Source organism: Pollachius pollachius (genome assembly GCF_949987615.1).
Source record: "Pollachius pollachius genome assembly, chromosome: 13".
NCBI lineage: Eukaryota > Metazoa > Chordata > Actinopteri > Gadiformes > Gadidae > Pollachius > Pollachius pollachius.
Genome location: NC_136946.1, coordinates 6,153,351 through 6,171,501, shown reverse-complemented (window position 1 = coordinate 6,171,501; position 18,151 = coordinate 6,153,351). Strand labels below are relative to the sequence as shown.

Sequence of the window (18,151 nt, the reverse complement as noted above, 5' to 3'; positions counted from 1 at the left end):
ACCAGACCTAAACAAATTTCTCTCTCAACTAAGTTTTACCCTAGCCGGGTTGTAGTGACACCCCCTGACCAGGGAGGGGCGCTAGAGGGCTCCGGACCCCGAGCTGGGGGTGGGGATTCTTAATAGTATAATACTTATAATGCACGCATAAGTATAACGCATTGAAATCTTTTCAAACATTTTCAAACTCATAACGCCTTATAATGACCTAATAACTCATGGAGCAGGATAGTGCAGTGCCTAGGGGCATCTTTCGACTTTAAAATACTGGGACCTTGTTAGATTTCTGGTGTCACCAGCCTACCTGTAAGCATCCAGCCACATGCCCTTATCACCTACCTACCTGATCCTTCGGATGAAAGCGTGTGCTGCATAGAAATGACCGTGGCATAACATGTCCTAGAAAGGCAATCGCTTTTCTTAATAGATTAGCCTTATCAGCTTTCTTTACTATGTTCATAGTCCTCCATTCTCTGCACTGGATGAATGACAGCTGGGTGGGGAAATCTGCTTTTACCTGAATGATGTTGTTCAGCTCCACCCATGGATTAGTCATTAAATCGTTATTATATGCATCTCCCTCTTTTCAAAACACATCTCGATACACGCACATCATCTCCCAAACACAGTACATATAAGAGCTACTAGTCACTGCAACAATGTTTTCTATTTATTGTAAGCAACTTATACCGTGCCAATACTGTGAGATGAAAATGAAATTTCAAAGCATCTGCAGCAGAACTTCTTACATTCAGAAGTGAATTCCCATCAGTATAACATTTATACAAACAACGCTGGATTTTCTCCTCTTTTTTGTTTTGTTTTGTTTTGTTATTGCGACAAAAAGACAAGACGACAAAAGCTTCTCCTTTTTTCGGCAATGAACGACAAATGAAATCATTTTATTGACCCACGATATTTTTTTAAATTTTCTTAAGTAGTGTGCCATCCCCCTAATCTCTTCTCTAGGCCAGTCGGACGCTGGGGCCCTGGCCCTCCTTTCCTACGGAAGCTTTTGCGGTGGGTTCTGATGAGCATAAGCCAGTCCTTGAGAAGAGAGCTATGCGCTGACGAGGAGGGGGAGGGGCGGGGCGAGGGCGGAGGATGAGGCGAGGACGCCCGTTGCCGTGGCGGCGGCGGCGGCGGCGAGGCCATCCTCGGCGGGACATCCCGTGCCGGGATTCATTTGGTCTTGGCCGCCTTCTGGGCGGACTTGGTGACCTTACCGCTGCCGCCGATCTTCTTGTCCACGGCCTTGATGACGCCCACGGCGACCGTCTGCCTCATGTCGCGCACGGCGAAGCGACCTGGGGGAGAGAGTCGCGTTAGGGGCCGTGTTGTTTACTCGAGCCGTCGGGTTGTGTGCGGGTGTGAGGGCTGGCGTCCACGAGGCCCCAGGACTGAGATCTTATCGCGTTCCCTTACCTTACATGGATGTGTGTTTAAATAGAGTGCATGAATACAGCGCCACACACTCCTGCTGTCGAAGGAGTTGTGGGAGCATTGGGACATCACGGGCACTTCTAACTTTAGGATTTCACCTTTTATTAATCGTGGATCATTATTGATGCTCGACAACAATCCTTGTCTTCATTCAGGTTGTGTGTGAGTGTGTGTGTGTGTGTGTGTGTGTGTGTGTGTGTGTGTGTGTGTGTGTGTGTGTGTGTATGTGTGTGAATGTGTGTGTGTGTGTGTGCGTGTGTGTGCTTTGCGCAACTCACCCAGAGGAGGGTACTGGGCGAAGCTCTCCACACACATGGGCTTGCCGGGCACCATGGTGATGATGGCGGCGTCTCCGGACTTCAGGGACTTGGGGTTGTCCTCCAGCTTCTTGCCGGAGCGGCGATCGATCTTCTCCTTGAGCTCGCTGAACTTGCAGGCGATGTGGGCAGTGTGGCAGTCCAGCACGGGGGCGTAGCCCTGGGCGATGGTGCCGGGGTGGTTCAGGATGATGACCTGCAGGAGGGCAGGGGTGGAGCCCACGGTTAGGGAGGACAGTGGAGCCTTTTTAACGGAGGCGGCGTCGTAGGACTATCACAGGTCTAGCTTGTTACCCTAATTAAGGGTCTTCTGCTTTAGTGGAGCAGGTGAGGGTGTAGACTAAACTAGTTGAGATTTTAACTCATTGGCCAGGACTCACTGTCCTTGCCACCTGCCCTGGGTTGCACAAGCTATGTGTATAACGTTCTTTGTCCTTAATAACCATTGGTTTACAAATAGACATTTACAAAATCTGCGTTTTGTCGTACCATTACGTAAGGAATTAGAAATGGTCATCACTTCAACGTGATGACCAACCTAGTGGTAACTAATCAACCACAAGCTATGATGTCAACCAAGAAGTGCTCGAGGAGACCGCAGAGGACATTGGTTTGCAGAAAGTGACTATGTTTGGTTGTACCATGCATTGCAGATGGAATAGCTTTTTGTTATAAACATGCGGCCAATGCTGTTTTCTGCACAGTGCCAACTGCAGAGGATGAGGCGTTTACATTTAGTAACTACCAAGCGGGACAAAATTACTAGTTCGTCTGGTGCAACCCGTTTGGATTAAGTAATGGGAAATGTGGAACTTAATAGACACTAACATTATAATAGACTACGTTTAAACCTACGCAAAGATGGTGCATATTGGCTCCTCCTACATAAAAGGAGCAAACCCATAATTAATGTTAAGAGCAACATGTGTGTTGGTCAGACAGTGAACCCTCTGTGAAAAGTCTATTGGGGTCCACGACTATACCATCACAACATTGATGCTGTTGTTCCTCATGGAGTTCATAAGTTAAAAGAGAACGATGGACTCTAATTTCCCAGACAGTGATTTTATTTTCAATCTCATAGTATACCCCAGAGCCATTATGGATAAGCGGTTGTGAGTACATAACGGTTGACTACAGAATGAATATAAATTATGAAAATAAACCAATCATATCTAACTACCAATTACACGTTGTCTTACATGTCTTTTACGGGCTCTGAAGCCGTCTAGTCCCCGTGAGCGCTCACCTGGGCGGTGAAGTTGTCGGCCTGCATGGGGGGGTCGTTCTTGCTGTCTCCGGCCACGTTGCCACGGCGGATCTCCTTGACGGACACGTTCTTGACGTTGAAGCCGACGTTGTCTCCGGGCGTGGCCTCGGTCAGCGTCTCGTGGTGCATCTCCACCGACTTCACCTCAGTGGTCACGTTAGCGGGGGCGAAGGTCACGATCATGCCGGCCTTCAGGATGCCGGTCTCCACGCGGCCCACGGGCACGGTTCCGATACCTGGGGTGGGGGAGGGGGGGAAGAAGGTGATGGGTCAGGCCACACCCGATCCACTTCACTTCATGTCTAGTTTAAAGGTGACATATTATACCACTAGTTTGACATGCCCACTTGTGATGTCAGAAGAGGCAGATTTTCAAACCGGAGTGTATCGGCTAATCACACTCCCACCTGGTGGTATGAAATGTCACCTTTAAACCTCTGCACTATGTCACTCCATTAAAGGTAAATCTGAACTGGATTTGGGAGTTGTCTGTTCCTGAAGTATAAAAACGCACCCATACACAAGTCAACCCGTCCAAGGAATGTTTCTCTGTACGGTTTAACCAAGTATCTGTTTTGAGTTGCCTTGGCCTGCATCAGAGTGAAGCCATTATGATTTTTGAAGGCTCCCGGCTCATTTCTTACCAATCAGGGCATCTCTTCCGTGATTGGTTGGGGGAATCCTTCTTGCCTGTCTATCATGGGCAATGCAACACTTCACAAAGGCGGTCAAAAAGCAGGGAGCAGGGAGGAAAAGGGATGTTCCTATCTGTCTTTTACTTTCAACATCTTCCTTACGCTTTTTTCGTCACTCTCTCTTCACCACTCTCAAATCTTACCTACTGCACTTTTAAAAACCTTTTCACTTTGACTCCCGTATGGATGACTACTTTTACTTGATTACTCACCGCCGATCTTGTAGACGTCCTGGAGGGGCAGGCGGAGGGGCTTGTCGGTGGGGCGGCTCGGGGGAAGGATGGCGTCCAGGGCCTCCAGCAGGGTGACCCCGCTGGCGTTGCCGTCCTTGCGCTCCACCTTCCAGCCCTTGAACCAGGTCATCTGTGGAGCACAGGCACCGAGGCGGGTCAGCGCTGGGGAGTCCGTCCACCCCCCGGCGGCTCATTTTGCGTCTTGCCACAGACGACGGGCTGTCAAGGGCATTCTAACGGAATTCGTGAAAGACGAATTCCGAAAGGGAGGTATCGAGGCATCGATTGGGCCATGGTTGTAAAAGTTTTATTCTTTGGATTTCCAATACCTTTGACCAAAAGCGATGGCTTTGGTGAACCACAAATATAAACCATGTTTGGGCCTGAGAGACCCAAACAGACCTCAGCCCTGTCTATACTCCCTGTTTAACGCTTTGGATGCACAAGGGGACCTCTTGTCGCTCACCTTCTCGCTGGACTCCAGCATGTTGTCCCCGTGCCAACCGGAGATGGGCACGAAGGCCACGGTGGCCGGGTTGTAGCCGATCTTCTTGATGTACTGGCTGACCTCCTTGGTGATCTCCTCGAAGCGGGCCTGGCTGTAGGGGGGCTCGGTGGAGTCCATCTTGTTGACTCCAACGATGAGCTGCTTCACTCCCAGGGTGAAGGCCAGGAGGGCGTGCTCACGGGTCTGGCCGTTCTTTGAGATACCGGCCTCAAACTCACCCACACCTCCGGCCACGATCAGCACGGCGCAGTCAGCCTGCAACCGGAAATACAATATGGGTTTATATATGTGCAGGTTAGTTTATTCAGGGACTGTACCAAAATCTTCAAATGTGTAAAGTTCAAAATGAAATAGCATTGTTTTCTTTTGATTTTTAACTGCCTTTTATGAGCCTTTATAAGTCATTTGTATGCCTTTCGTTAATCATTAACACGATTATAATAAGTGATATGTTAAAGGACCCCTATTTTACACCAGGTGTGAATTCGTATTGAATTATTCTAAATCATTAGTTGGTTTCATGCTAGGAATATTAACTAATAGCAGTTAAAGTTAGAAGAATAACGAAAACCCTGAAAATGTTTGCGTTTCACCGTTCAACATAATAAAATCTCCCATTGCAACTCCACAGCGAAACACTTGCTAAGCCGTACCTGCGAGGTACCAGTGATCATGTTCTTGATGAAATCCCTGTGTCCGGGGGCATCGATGATGGTGACATAATACCTGCCGGTCTCAAACTTCCACAGGGCGATGTCAATGGTGATACCGCGCTCACGCTCCGCTTTCAGTTTGTCCAGCACCCAGGCGTACTTGAAGGAGCCCTTTCCCATCTGAGGGAGGCCATCAGCCCGTCCAAAGAGGGGGTTTCATAGGTGGAGGAAAGACGGAGTTAGTTTGGTGCACAGTGGACTGAACCTAGGAGTAAAATGCTCCATAAATCCCCATTTGAGAATGGTAATACAGTTGTGTATGTTATTACCCTGAAAGAACTTGAATGACCACTTTCTAAATGGTGAAGGAAAATAGTATTTTGTTGACAGTTGATCAATAAACTGGACGTTTGTAAGATAACGATTTCATCCATTGTTTAGTCCTATAAAAGCAGACCTCAATTACCTTTCCAAATTTTTGGAATTCAGTTGGAGATGCCATTTATAGTATTTTTCACCTCCAACCTTCCAATTGGGTTCCTAATTTTGCTTAAATTAGGTTCTGATTGAGTCTCATGGTTCTCAAGCGTTCATATCATTAGCAAGAAGTCCAAGAAGCACATAAGAACCATGACACTCAAAACCAAATTTATCAAAACAAAGTGGGGAGAAAATTGCAAATTGCAATTTCAAAGAAACCAATATAGATTTTGAAAAGGTATGACTAACGTGCTTTCTTTTTAGATCATGGGTACATTTGCTTGTGGAGGTATATTTTTAGAATTCAATAGTGAACGGCACATTTAGGTTTCGAAATTATGTATGTTATTTCCTCTATACGAGTGAATTTAAACACGTGTACAGTAGATGGCGCTTGTGTCTTAGAAATGGATGTTTGTCGCTGGTGTCTGAGAAATGGACGACTGAGCGTCCTTCCAGATCCGTGCAATACGAGCCAGGGCTAGAGGCGATCATGGTCGGCTGTGCCGACACTAACCTCAGCGGCTTCCTTCTCGAACTTCTCGATGGTTCTCTTGTCAATGCCGCCGCATTTGTAGATCAAATGGCCTGTGGTGGTGGATTTGCCGGAATCGACATGACCAATGACCACGATGTTTATGTGAACCTTTTCCTTTCCCATTTTGAAGGTTTTGCTGTGGGGGGAATCAGCATCGCAATCAAAACAAATACAATTCCATTATTAAACAATGTAGTTTCATCGATGACAGGTGCATGAGCCATTTTCCCATTGCGTTTTCGGGGCCAGTGTGTCATCACATGCGCCATGTGCTCCACGCCGGCCTCCATGTTGAGTGAACGCAGTGCCGCCATGTTGTCTGCAGCAGACACGCGCACCATGACAGTGCAGCCGGTGGAAAGCGCGTTCATGCGATCACCAATGTCAAAATGAGAAAATAAGCCTAATAGCCATAGCAATCAATTCTAAAACGTTTAATACCTTTAAAGAAATGTTGAGTATGTACCAAATTAAGCCCATTTTATAAACAATCCACCCATTGCCCTACAGACTTTATACATACAGGTACATAAAGGCTTGTCCCTCTAACCAAGAACATGCTTCCATTACATAAGGCAGGCAGAATTATCTATTTATGGGTGGGTTACATGAGAAACCCTGAGCCCTTAGCGATTCTCTCAACATGCCACAAGACTCAGCTGACATTTGTCAATAAACAGCCCCGCAGAAAAACATAACCATGCAACAATCCATACACAAAAGCATAATATTTAATATTTCACCAACCTGTGCCCGAGAAGCTAACGAATGTCCCCTGATTTAGACCGGAGAAAAGGACAGACTACGCTTGGGCATGAGTTTTTATACTGAGCTAGAGCGAGCGGAGGGAGGGCTGTGCATTCTACCCATCTGCTGTCAGACCCAAGTAAGAGGCGCTATTGGCTGGCACAGCGTATCGCGCTGTAGTGATTGGATATGAACACCATCACCGGGCACGGGATAAGGGGGACTAAACAGCTGCAAGACAACACCACAGCCCCCGAACAAGTGCAAATGCAAAGCTATTGGAGAGACGGAGAAGCAGAGGTCAGTAGCTCGGGGAATCATTTTTGTAGAACTTTATTAACCAGCAGCGTCCTTTCCAATTCGATATATCCAGGTACAGTTCTAAACAATTCAAACTTAAATTCAACTGAAAAGAGGCACCGTCATCTAAAGTTTAGAAGTACAGAGACCATGCCATATTCTTAAGTTACTCCGAGTTGGTTCCTTTCCTGCGAAAACTTTTACGGTGCGTTTTGATGCGCATTAACCAGTCCTTTAATAGAGCACTCAGGTAGTTGTGCGTCTCCTCCGCCAGGTGATGAACTGCAGAGGCCGCCTCCTGAGGGTCGCCGCTGGGGCCGAAAATTCATTTCTTGGTGGCTACCTTGGCCGACTTGGTGACCTTGGCAGAGCCACCGATCTTCTTGTCGACGCTCTTGATCACACCGACGGCAACGGTCTGCCTCATGTCACGGACGGCGAAGCGACCTGTGGGGGGGGGGGGAGAGGAATAAAGACCAGGTCAGACCACTGGTATCAACGCCACACTGTAACACTCCGTCACCGACAGTGCACCAGGCCAGAGAGGTGGGTTGAGTTGCTTACCGAGGGGAGGGTACGACTGGAAGCTCTCCACACACATGGGCTTGCTTGGGATCATGTTGACGATGGCGGCGTCTCCGCTCTTCACGCTCTTGGGCAGATCCTCAATCTTCTTGCCGGAACGACGGTCGATCTTCTCCTTGAGCTCGTTGAACTTGCAGGCGATGTGAGCGGTGTGGCAATCCAGGACTGGGGCATAGCCCTGGGAGATGGTGCCAGGGTGGTTCAGGATGATGACCTGCAATGGGGGAAAGCAATGGTTAGATCCTAGCTCAGACTACTGTAGTGGACGGGTGGGGTTGCAAAGTTCTGGTACTGCACGCTGTCGCAGTCGTGCGCTCACCTGGGCGTTGAAGGAGTCGGCCTGCATGGGGGGGTCGTTCTTGCTGTCTCCGGCCACGTTGCCACGACGGATGTCCTTGATGGAGACGTTCTTGACGTTGAAGCCGACGTTGTCACCGGGGAGAGCCTCGGTCAGAGACTCGTGGTGCATTTCCACGGACTTCACCTCAGTGGTGACGTTGGCGGGGGCGAAGGTGACGACCATGTTGGGCTTCAGGATACCCGTCTCAACACGGCCCACGGGCACTGTTCCAATACCTGGGGAAGAGCGAGGACATCGGGTCAGTGGACGGCGGAGAAACGGGTGCTAGCGTGGATCAGGAGCGTCCAGTCCTGGCGGTCTAGCGGCGTTGGTGCTCACCGCCGATCTTGTAGACGTCCTGGAGGGGCAGGCGGAGAGCCTTGTCGGTGGGGCGGCTCGGGGGAAGGATGGCGTCCAGGGCCTCCAGCAGGGTGGTCCCGCTGGCGTTGCCGTCCTTGCGCTCCACCTTCCATCCCTTGAACCAGGTCATCTACAGAGAACAAGAACAGGCAGGTCAGAATAATGTTGGAGTCAAAACAAAAGTGTGCAGGCCATTCAACGTGGGGGGGGGGCTAAGAAAGATTAAAGAAGAAATTTCTTCTCACCTTGGAGCTGGCCTCCAGCATGTTGTCCCCGTGCCATCCGGAGATGGGCACGAAGGGCACAGCGGCGGGGTTGTAGCCGATCTTCTTGATGTACTGGCTGACCTCCTTTGTGATCTCCTCGTAACGGGACTGGCTGTAGGGGGGCTCGGTGTTGTCCATCTTGTTGATGCCAACGATGAGCTGCTTCACTCCCAGGGTGAAGGCCAGGAGGGCGTGCTCGCGGGTCTGGCCGTTGGAAGAGATACCGGCCTCAAACTCACCCACACCACCGGCAACGATCAGCACGGCGCAGTCAGCCTGTTAACAGAGAGGAAGGGAACATTAGCCCACAGAGGACATTGAGGTCCATCATTTTGTCATTTATGTACATTGCAATTGCAACATTGCATTAGTAAACTTGGTCTACCTGGGAAGTTCCAGTGATCATGTTCTTGATGAAGTCCCTGTGTCCGGGGGCATCGATGATGGTGACGTAATACTTTCCAGACTCAAACTTCCACAGGGCGATGTCAATGGTGATACCACGCTCACGCTCTGCCTTCAGTTTGTCCAGCACCCAGGCGTACTTGAAGGAGCCCTTGCCCATCTGTGGAATAATGTCATGTTTTGGTTAGTCATTGATTCATTTGATTGAGCCAATGTATTAATGTGTATTTATTTCATAGGCCCGAAACCCATGGTGGCCAATGATGTCGCCTATGCACTTGTGCACTGTCACCATTAGTACAATGCGAGCTTAGGCCACGCCCAGCGTGCGCGCACCCGATGCCCACACCCTTGCCGGGCTGACGGGTTCAGAATCGGCATGGCGGAGACGCCATCTTTAATTTTTGTGAATTTCTACTTTTCCTCAAAGATAAGACAAGACCTGAAATTGACAAAACCGGCTCACCTCAGCGGCTTCCTTCTCGAACTTCTCGATGGTACGCTTGTCGATGCCTCCGCACTTGTAGATCAAGTGGCCGGTGGTGGTCGACTTGCCGGAGTCGACATGGCCAATGACCACGATGTTGATGTGGATCTTGTCCTTTCCCATGGTTGCTTAAGTTTCTGAAACACTGTTAAGGGAAATAAAGTCAATATACATCACCAATGCTAACACATTAGCCGAGGTAGACCGCGACGTCCAACCCGCAGTAACGGGCCACAGTTGGTCGATTGTGTGACGGATTAGGCAGCCCGTATTTCAACGGCGGTAAAAAACATTTAAATAAAACACCAAATCACATTTAATAGGCCACCGCTTATGAGACTATTGTGCCAAATATATATAACCGTACATTGTGTGACAATAAATGGACATTAGATAACGTATTCTGTGGCGTCAAGTTCAGGCCTAGCTGGGCGCAAAGCCAAGAGCGACACGTGTTAGTTAGGAGGGCCACGTCGTGTATAAAGTTACTAAGACCTCCAAAAATCCAACAGGCATGTGGACCGGAGCCAGGCAACTGGGCTCACAGTTGTTACTTAAAGTAGCCTTGGTTGATTCCTTTAAGCATCTCCGGAAATTGGGGTTGAAATGGTGAGTCTATTGTTCGCCTTCCCCTCCCCCAGTGTGCCATATTTCCTCCAATTTGGCGCTATGAAGTTACCGCCAGACCGACACGAGTGAACAAACTTCAGCCAACAAAGTACATTGGAGTTTGAAACGACCGCCGGTGAGCCATATACAGGGAAACACCGGGCAACCAGCGAGGACCCCACAAAGTTACAGCACAAAAAACTGAGCCGTTCGGTGGAAAAGAAAGACGAAAAAATGTATAAAAGCAAAAACCGGAAAACACACCGTATACCGCTTAACATCCTTCAAACCAAACCGAGTATTAAACGTGATAAACGCAGTGCACTTACCGGTGTTACTGGTTCACAAAAGCTGCTGTTGCTGCCCCTAGCCAGGTAACTGAAAAAGAAAGACGGATGCAGGGCTTTGACTATTTATACCAGGGGAGGCGGCCAGCGCGGCTCGCACCCAGCATCCCCGGCCCTCCCTTAATTACACCCGCAAATCACACACATTCCGTGAAATACGTCATCACGTTGCATGAACCTAGCATGTTCGAGTGCGTCTCACACTTTGATTCCGTCCATAGTTAACACTATTATAAAAAACAACAACAATGACATTACAATGGAAGCACACAGGCCGGGCGGAACTCGGAGTTGGGGACTTGTGTGAATGTGTAAAATAGCTCTCACTATTTGATTCATTGCTTATTGTGATGCATTGGTGTTCTCTCATGAACGCCGACGGTCAGCTGAGCGCTTTGGTTTACAACGCAGTCTGTTGTTCACTGACACACATTTGCTTCCTACAATTTCATCATTAAACACCAGCAGTCATTCAACAGAAGTATGAATACCGGATAGATTCTGTTCTCTTGCATACTTCTTTCTATTCTCTCCACCACTTTCTGGGCTGCTATCTACTCTCACAAACATTAATAGAAACATAGCATAAGATAGGTTGGCTACTGTATGGAAATAGTTTGCTATGACTCTTGCAAGCCAAAGTGCATTTTGGTTTCTAAGATAATAAAGGTTAACGTTGATTGCAAACCCCATAGTTGAGAGCTGGTCACAATCCAAACGTTGAAACCTAGAAAGATGTATAACCTGCATATATTCCCTCAATATCTACACGTCATTCACTTATGATACATCTAAATGATCAGCAAGATGAGATGATTACTCATGAAATATCCAAGCAATACTTTTGACACTTTTCAAGAATTCAAGAAAAGCTTTTACATTTTCCAATACATATTCCAAATAAAGGCACATGTAAGATATAAGCAGTTGGCTCAAGCATACAGTTGAGTTGGAAAAGTTAATACTATAGTTTAGGAAAATAATATTTAGGTCTGCATCATGTAAAAGCCCATATTCATTTACATTATGCAGACCCTTCATGCAACAAACTTTGCTTTTAGACAACACCATCCACCTAACAAGATTATTGAAATCCTCTCAGATTACCATCAGAACCAGGGGCCACATTGTGAAGAAGAACAACTCAAGACAATTTCAGCCAAAGTCTGATGGTGGGACATGTGGGATGGGATGTGTCCCACAAATAAATTGTGTGGGGATGGGCTACTTACAACAACCCCTAGATTATAAGGCTAAACAAGTTCTAGACCTGATCAAACCACCCAGCAATCATATTGATTGGCTTTGAAAGATGGCGATGTGGAGGGTCCATGTTGGCCCACCCCAGGTCCTACAAAACCCGCTGTGTGTGGGCCAGTCAACAAAGGAACTGTTTTCACTACCAGAGGGAAAACTATAGTTCTCTTTTGTTTCTGTTGTCATAAGTCAGGAATGGGACTTCACAGAGGCATGCGACCTGATCTGCAGTCAGCTAGCTGGGCCAAGAGCAACCCTTTCTCTCTCTCTTTCACGCACACCCTGGCAGCCACAACAGGCTAGAGCAGCTGTTACTTTCAGTCCGGTTCATGAAACTGGGGGAGATCATTTGAGGAGGAGATGATGAGTGGAAGCAGACAGAGAGAGAGAGAGCGCCAGAGACAGAGAGCGAGAGAGAGAGAGAGAGAGAGAGAGAGAGAGAGAAAGAAACTTTCAGTTCACTGCTGACTAGTCGGTCAAAAGACACCAGTAAAAGGTCCAAAATCAATACATTTATTGATTTCATGTAAAACACAACTGCTACTCCTACTACGAATGTGATATTGATTACATTGTATTCGTAAACAAATTAGTTCATATTCGATTCTTCTTTTAATCCCAGGATGATGATGAAGATGAGGTGCTTCCCAGAATTAAAACTCAAAAATAACTTGTTTGTTGACCAATATTTATATCTCTTGTCTGTCTTTTATTTTTCTTTACTCTCGTCTGTCTTTCATTTTTCTTTGAACAATATGTAACACAAGAATTGCTTATGAATGAAGAAGGTATACGTTTATGTATATTTTCATTCTTTGTAGCCAACAAAGTGAAGGATTCAAGGCGTCCAATTCTACAGATCTGGACCACCTACGCCTACTGAAACCCAGCCAACTGAAGGGTTAACTGTAGTTTACTAGTTAACCTGTAGTAAATAAGTTAAGGAGAATGAGAAGCTGTTGTAATATCATATGTGGCCACTAGACCTATATTTTCTTGTCTGTAAGAAGGAATGTAGTAACACAGTTATTCTCCTTAAACTGAACGAATGAAGGGTTCACAGTTATTCTCCTTAGACTACATGCCTTTTGGTAAATTAGAAACCCAACCATAAGGCATGTAGTCTAGTTAGATTTAGTTTGGGCCTTTTACGTCAGTTACAGTTCGGAAGAGTAAAGTCCACACAATGCAGATATTGCCCCCAGGGTTTGTCTTTATAAAAAAACAATGTCAACGTTTGGTTCTCAGTCAGAATTCTTAGCTAGAGGACGCCCCGTTCTAACAGTTATTCGGCTTATCTTGACCACTGGCCTTTTGGTTTGGCTCCTATCTAACATGTAAATTAAGAAACACTCTGAATCTGTGAGATCCCAGCATGACGTCTGAGGAACGCAGCCAAAAGGTCTATTGCCTCCCATTCGTATGACGGCCATTCAGGCAACCGCCTCCCAACCCCAACTAAAGACTACCCCCCCATGTAAATGAAGAAACACTGAATCTGTGAGATCCCAGCATGACCTCTGAGGAACGTAGCTAAAAGGTCTATTGCCTCCCATTCGTATGACGGCCATTCAGGCAACCGCCTCCCAACCCCAACTTAAGACTACCCCCCCCTCCCCCCCCCCCCCCCCACCACCAACCCTCCTATGCTTCATTTTGAATATTCTTTTGATCCTTACAAAATCTTGATCAGATCACGCAGCCACTTCGTTCAACCAGCCGACCTGTCCAAGTCCACAGAGTCATTCTGGACAATAACATTTGACCAACAAGGAAAACGGATATACCGCCTATAAAATATCTAAAAACAACAAACAAGAATACAACCTGACTTTTCTTGTCAACCCTGTACTAGAAACTAGCTTTGGACCTCACCGCAGAGATTACATTACAAACAGACACAGGGGCGTAGGAATGAGCTTGACATTGGGGGGGACACATATCGGGAACCTGACAGATCCGGTATAATTTTTAGGTGGGACAAATGCGCCTTTCTCCGATATTGGAGGGGACACGTCCCCTCCGTCCCCCCCGGTTCCTACGCCCTTGAACAGACACATGAGAAATACATCAATGACATTCAAATGTTGCGTAGGAAGGCAGAAGTTAATCAAGACTCATTTAATAGAGCGATTTCATTTGGTACAAATGTTTTTTATTTCTTGGATTTCAGATTCATCAGGCTTCGAGAAACTCAATCTGCTGTATACCACAAGCAGCCGCAGGCACACACATGCACAGACACACATGCATGCCCACACACGCACACACCCACACACCAGATGCAAGCAAACACTAATGGAAGCACATACACACACAGACTCACGCACAAGCGTTTAAGGAAACACACACATGCAACCACACGCACGCACAGCAGCATGCATGCAAGCACACACAAGCACACGTGCACTAACACAGACTCATGCACCCACATACACACGCACACACACACAAGCACAAACACACCCCTGCATGCACACACATATAAATGCAAACCCAAACACACACACACGCACACAAACGACTACTGGTAGAATCAGTTTGTGTTCGTTTGGAGCATCAGCTTTATTTCGGGTGCAATATCAGTGGTTCGCTTCCTAGGCAAAGAACCCTGTGTTCGAAGTCGAATCTGGTCTACTAGCAGCTTGCCGAATCGTGTCAGCTGACAGTTTGGCTTTGAGCAAAGTGTGTGCACTCTACACTCCGCTTGACACACACACAAGAACAACCTTAGGGCCTGAAGTTGTCTTGAATCAAACTTCAACAGAGAAGATAAACCAGAATGGGGTGCTCGAAAGAATGGCCAACTGGTCTTGTGACACACACACACGCACACAAACACACACACACACACACACACACACACACACAGTGCTGTACCGGATGTTGGATGTTGGCAAACAAGTTGACCAACTCTACCTGACAGTCCATAGGTGTGTGTGGGTGTGTGTGTTGCGGATGTCTGAAAGTGCCTTTAAGGTTGGTGATGTACAGCAGAACATTGGAAGAAAAAAAAAAGTTTTAATCTTGGTGTGTGTGTGTGTGTGTGTGTGTGTGTGTGTGTGTGTGTGTGTGTGTGTGTGTGTGTGATTCATCAAGCATCAGCAGTTGCTAACACCACGTCAGTGATGAGTCATCAAATAGGGCTGGTGGTCATGGCAACCAGGGAGTCAAACTGATCAGACGCATTCAGTCTACCGACTTGTTTTATTTCCTCAAGTGCTGCAGACAGACACAGACAATCAGACAGACAAGTTCAATACATAGATTGAACAATGCATTGATAAATGATAGGGTTCAACATGAAAGTTTCTCAAAAGAGATACATGTAATCAGAGATGTAGATAATATGTAGAGGGAGGGTGTGGTGTTGGGAGGGTGTTGTGAGTGTGTGTTTGTGTGTGTGTGTGTGTGTGGGGGGGGGGGGGGGGGGGACTGTGGCCCCTGGACTTGTGTTCCTCTGAATAATTTGATTACATTTAGGTTCTCAGCCACAGTTGATGTAACTCAATCAACATTACAATGCCAGGCAGTCTATTTAAATGTCTGCCTTGCTGGAGGTAGATCAAATTGCAAATAAAGCACATTTGACACAATGAGGAATCCACTGAGATCCTGTCTCACTTGGTCCCAATTGATGTGAGCTTAACCCACTCATTACCAAGTGAAGGTCATGATCTCACTTGTAAATGAAGAGTTTTTAGGAGCATTGGTTGGGGACACTTTGTCTAAAGGGACAATTCACTTGAAAAGTGGAGCCTTGACACCTCTTAACAGTTTGCAACCACCCACCCAACAGGTTTTTCCAACCCTACCTGGAAGTCGAGTTTCACCAAAAGCAGTACATTTACAAAATGCTGCAGTTTGGCTTTAGTAATTTATAATTAATTATCGCAATATAAAATACTGTGTTCTTTTTTTCCCCAAGATGGGGATACATTATGCAGTTACACCAACATACATCGCGGTTTAATTCCGGGTCGTTTCTGATACGCTGACGCAATCTATGACGCAAACAGATGAGAGTCAAACATACGTCAACATTTCATTAAACAGCTTTTCATTAAACGAAATAAATAGAATACAGAAAATGAATCATTACATAACCTCTTTTAATGACATGTCTTCATTAAAAGATTTAAGAATAATTGTATAATAAGTATCACGTTAGTAAAATAACATAAGGTCTTCCTGTCCCCTATGGATACCAACCAACACAGGTCCGGTACTTTTGCGTATTTGAATATTTACACCAATTTTTTAATTGCTATTTTTTCTAAACAGGCCGTTATTTCGAACTCCAAAATTAGATCCGTTGGCATCTTTCGATATCAGTTATGTTTCCATAACCGTTGTTTTCTGAGGACCCCTGCTGGTCGGAGAAGGACATGGAATAATGGTGTCCACTGGGGAGGCGTTTAGGTCCTCTGATTCATGCCAATGCCCCCTATCAATTCTGGAAAACTGTAGATTTTTATTTGACTTCATAAGGGTTTCATTGCTTTCATCTTATTGACCTAGAGTTGTTAAAATGAAAGATGACAATTCTCTGTCGAGAGGAACAGCAACTCGTTTTCTTTGGGAAAGGGTGAACTATTACAAATCAATATGTATAGTTTAAAATACATATTGTAATACTTTCAAGAGGAGGATGTAATGGCAATGAAAACTTAAAATGGTGACGCAAGAAACACCAGACCCTGAGGATGCTCTGTACAAACCTGGTTTGAACTGCTCTAACAATTCTCTAATGTTCTCAATAGTAAATATACCTGCACTCGTTATTATGCAACTCATATTTAATATTTTGTATAACTCGACTACACTTATGACAAGGCAGGGGTCCTGCCTTGTCATAAGACTATCCATGTGAAGGATAACGTTTTATTGCTGTAGGCTATGGAGTTAGCCTGCTGTAAGCTATGCCTGATTGGAAGGACATGGCTTCTTGAACCTATATCTTTCAGCTTCTTGTAAAATAGCGACATGTTTGCAGCTATGTCCTTCTCTTGTGTAAAAGTAGGCCGTAGCATTCTGCTGACAGAGGAAGTGGCCCCAGGAAACATTTTCAGCCAACAATTATTTCTGCTTACATGCTTGACCATTTTACTTTCTGTTGGTGGTTGTTGGTATTATTTGCTTTTTGAAATGAATTAAAAAAAAGAATGAACCCAATACCCGTTTAGAAGTTTTTACTTGAAGTCGAAGAAATAAAATAATAAAATATAAAACAAACATTAACAATTTTTTAAAAAGGTAGAAATATAATTATATTCTTCGAAGAACATAGTTTTATCTTCACAATCATGAAATGCCTTTTTTATCAACATTGTCAGCCATGGAATTAAACAAAAGGTCATAGAGTCATCATTCTTCCCATGAGAAAATGAAACCAGACCGAAGTCACCCATTACAACTACCCAAATGGAATCCATTGTATTTTGAATAAAGTCCAATCAGGTAATGAGTGTATTAAGACCCTCACAGTGGGTGGAGTCCCTTTAGAAAACTTCTGCAGGGAAGCAAGTTAATTAGGTTACAGTAAAAGAGGGATTGATTAAGTACAAGGTGTATTATTTGGTCGTCTACAAACAAAGGCAGAGGTCACAAACCTCATACATGCAGCAATAGAAAGGCACGTGAACTTACAGAATTATACTTCTACTGAAATCCTACATTCCAGAGTATCATTTCCTCCCCTAGACCGACCACACGGCCTCCTGAGTTTAAGGATGAGAGAATACAAACCTGAGTATTGAACCTGACCGTCGCACTGTTCTCGTTGCTCACATTGCACTTGTTGGGAACCACACACGCTGAGGGTTTGTGAGAGGAAGTCAAGTGGAAGTTTTTATAGTAACAGGAAACATATGTGGTCATTTGTAAAAACATAATAAAAAAAAGCAATATATAAAAGCTGGAAGAGAGTACCCCTGCTGTATGGCTCTGAGCATTAGGTACCCCTGCCCAGGGAACCTTTGGGCAGGGCTTTGGCAGAAAAAGCTTATGCCCCCCTATTGCACTCCTATCCTACCCACATCTCTCCTTCTGAGGGAGTAAGGCTGGTCAACTTGCTCTGCAAAAGAGGGCCTTGTAACACACTTTTCCCTGTGAAAAAGATTGCATGAATAAAGACATTTAACACATACTCTTCAATGACGTGGAGTGGAACCACCCACATCCTTCACTCTTTGTTTCTTAACCAACATTAAAGTGCACTTTTTCTTTTTAGATTAAAATCCTAGGGGGGCTGTTTGCGGCTCACTGATCCGTCCATAATCACTTTCTCCATCACCGTGGCGATGAAGTCC

The 18,151-nt window shown here is 45.9% G+C and overlaps 3 protein-coding genes across 3 annotated transcripts in view; all 3 read right to left on the bottom strand.

Annotated features, from left to right (window-relative positions):
- Positions 1–740: 740 nt before the first annotated feature.
- LOC307085072 (elongation factor 1-alpha) lies at positions 741–7,072 on the bottom strand. Its single transcript, XM_079749718.1, has 8 exons — positions 6,885–7,072; positions 6,117–6,273; positions 5,120–5,299; positions 4,425–4,721; positions 3,938–4,088; positions 3,010–3,266; positions 1,722–1,956; positions 741–1,307 (listed from the first exon to the last, which is right to left on the bottom strand). The coding sequence occupies exons 2-8, from the start codon at positions 6,258–6,260 to the stop codon at positions 1,183–1,185; spliced, it is 1,389 nt and encodes a 462-aa protein (XP_079605844.1). The 5' UTR covers positions 6,261–6,273; positions 6,885–7,072; the 3' UTR covers positions 741–1,182.
- Positions 7,073–7,201: 129 nt separating this feature from the next.
- On the bottom strand, positions 7,202–10,697 carry LOC307085073 (elongation factor 1-alpha-like). Its single transcript, XM_079749719.1, has 8 exons — positions 10,566–10,697; positions 9,607–9,772; positions 9,121–9,300; positions 8,715–9,011; positions 8,449–8,599; positions 8,089–8,345; positions 7,749–7,983; positions 7,202–7,631 (listed from the first exon to the last, which is right to left on the bottom strand). Exons 2-8 carry the CDS (start codon positions 9,748–9,750, stop codon positions 7,510–7,512), a joined length of 1,386 nt encoding a protein of 461 aa, XP_079605845.1. The 5' UTR covers positions 9,751–9,772; positions 10,566–10,697; the 3' UTR covers positions 7,202–7,509.
- A 6,320-nt stretch (positions 10,698–17,017) lies between these two features.
- Positions 17,018–18,151, bottom strand: part of LOC307084770 (sialin) — a 13,007-nt gene continuing 11,873 nt past the window's right edge. The window contains exon 11 of the mRNA XM_079749268.1: positions 17,018–18,151. This exon is cut by the window's right edge and continues 213 nt beyond it. The gene's annotated coding sequence lies outside the window, so the exon portion shown is untranslated.

Excerpts from the sequence above, each read along its gene's own strand:
- LOC307085072 (XM_079749718.1), bottom strand. The coding sequence starts at position 6,260 with ATGGGAAAGGAAAAGGTTCACATAAACATCGTGGTCATTGGTCATGTC. Across the intron at positions 5,300-6,116 it reads TCGAGAAGGAAGCCGCTGAG|ATGGGAAAGGGCTCCTTCAA; the intron begins GTTAGTGTCGGC and ends GGCCTCCCTCAG. Across the intron at positions 1,308-1,721 it reads CGCCCAGTACCCTCCTCTGG|GTCGCTTCGCCGTGCGCGAC; the intron begins GTGAGTTGCGCA and ends TCTCTCCCCCAG.
- LOC307085073 (XM_079749719.1), bottom strand. The coding sequence starts at position 9,750 with ATGGGAAAGGACAAGATCCACATCAACATCGTGGTCATTGGCCATGTC. Across the intron at positions 8,346-8,448 it reads GGACGTCTACAAGATCGGCG|GTATTGGAACAGTGCCCGTG; the intron begins GTGAGCACCAAC and ends GCTCTTCCCCAG. Across the intron at positions 7,632-7,748 it reads CCAGTCGTACCCTCCCCTCG|GTCGCTTCGCCGTCCGTGAC; the intron begins GTAAGCAACTCA and ends CCCCCCCCACAG.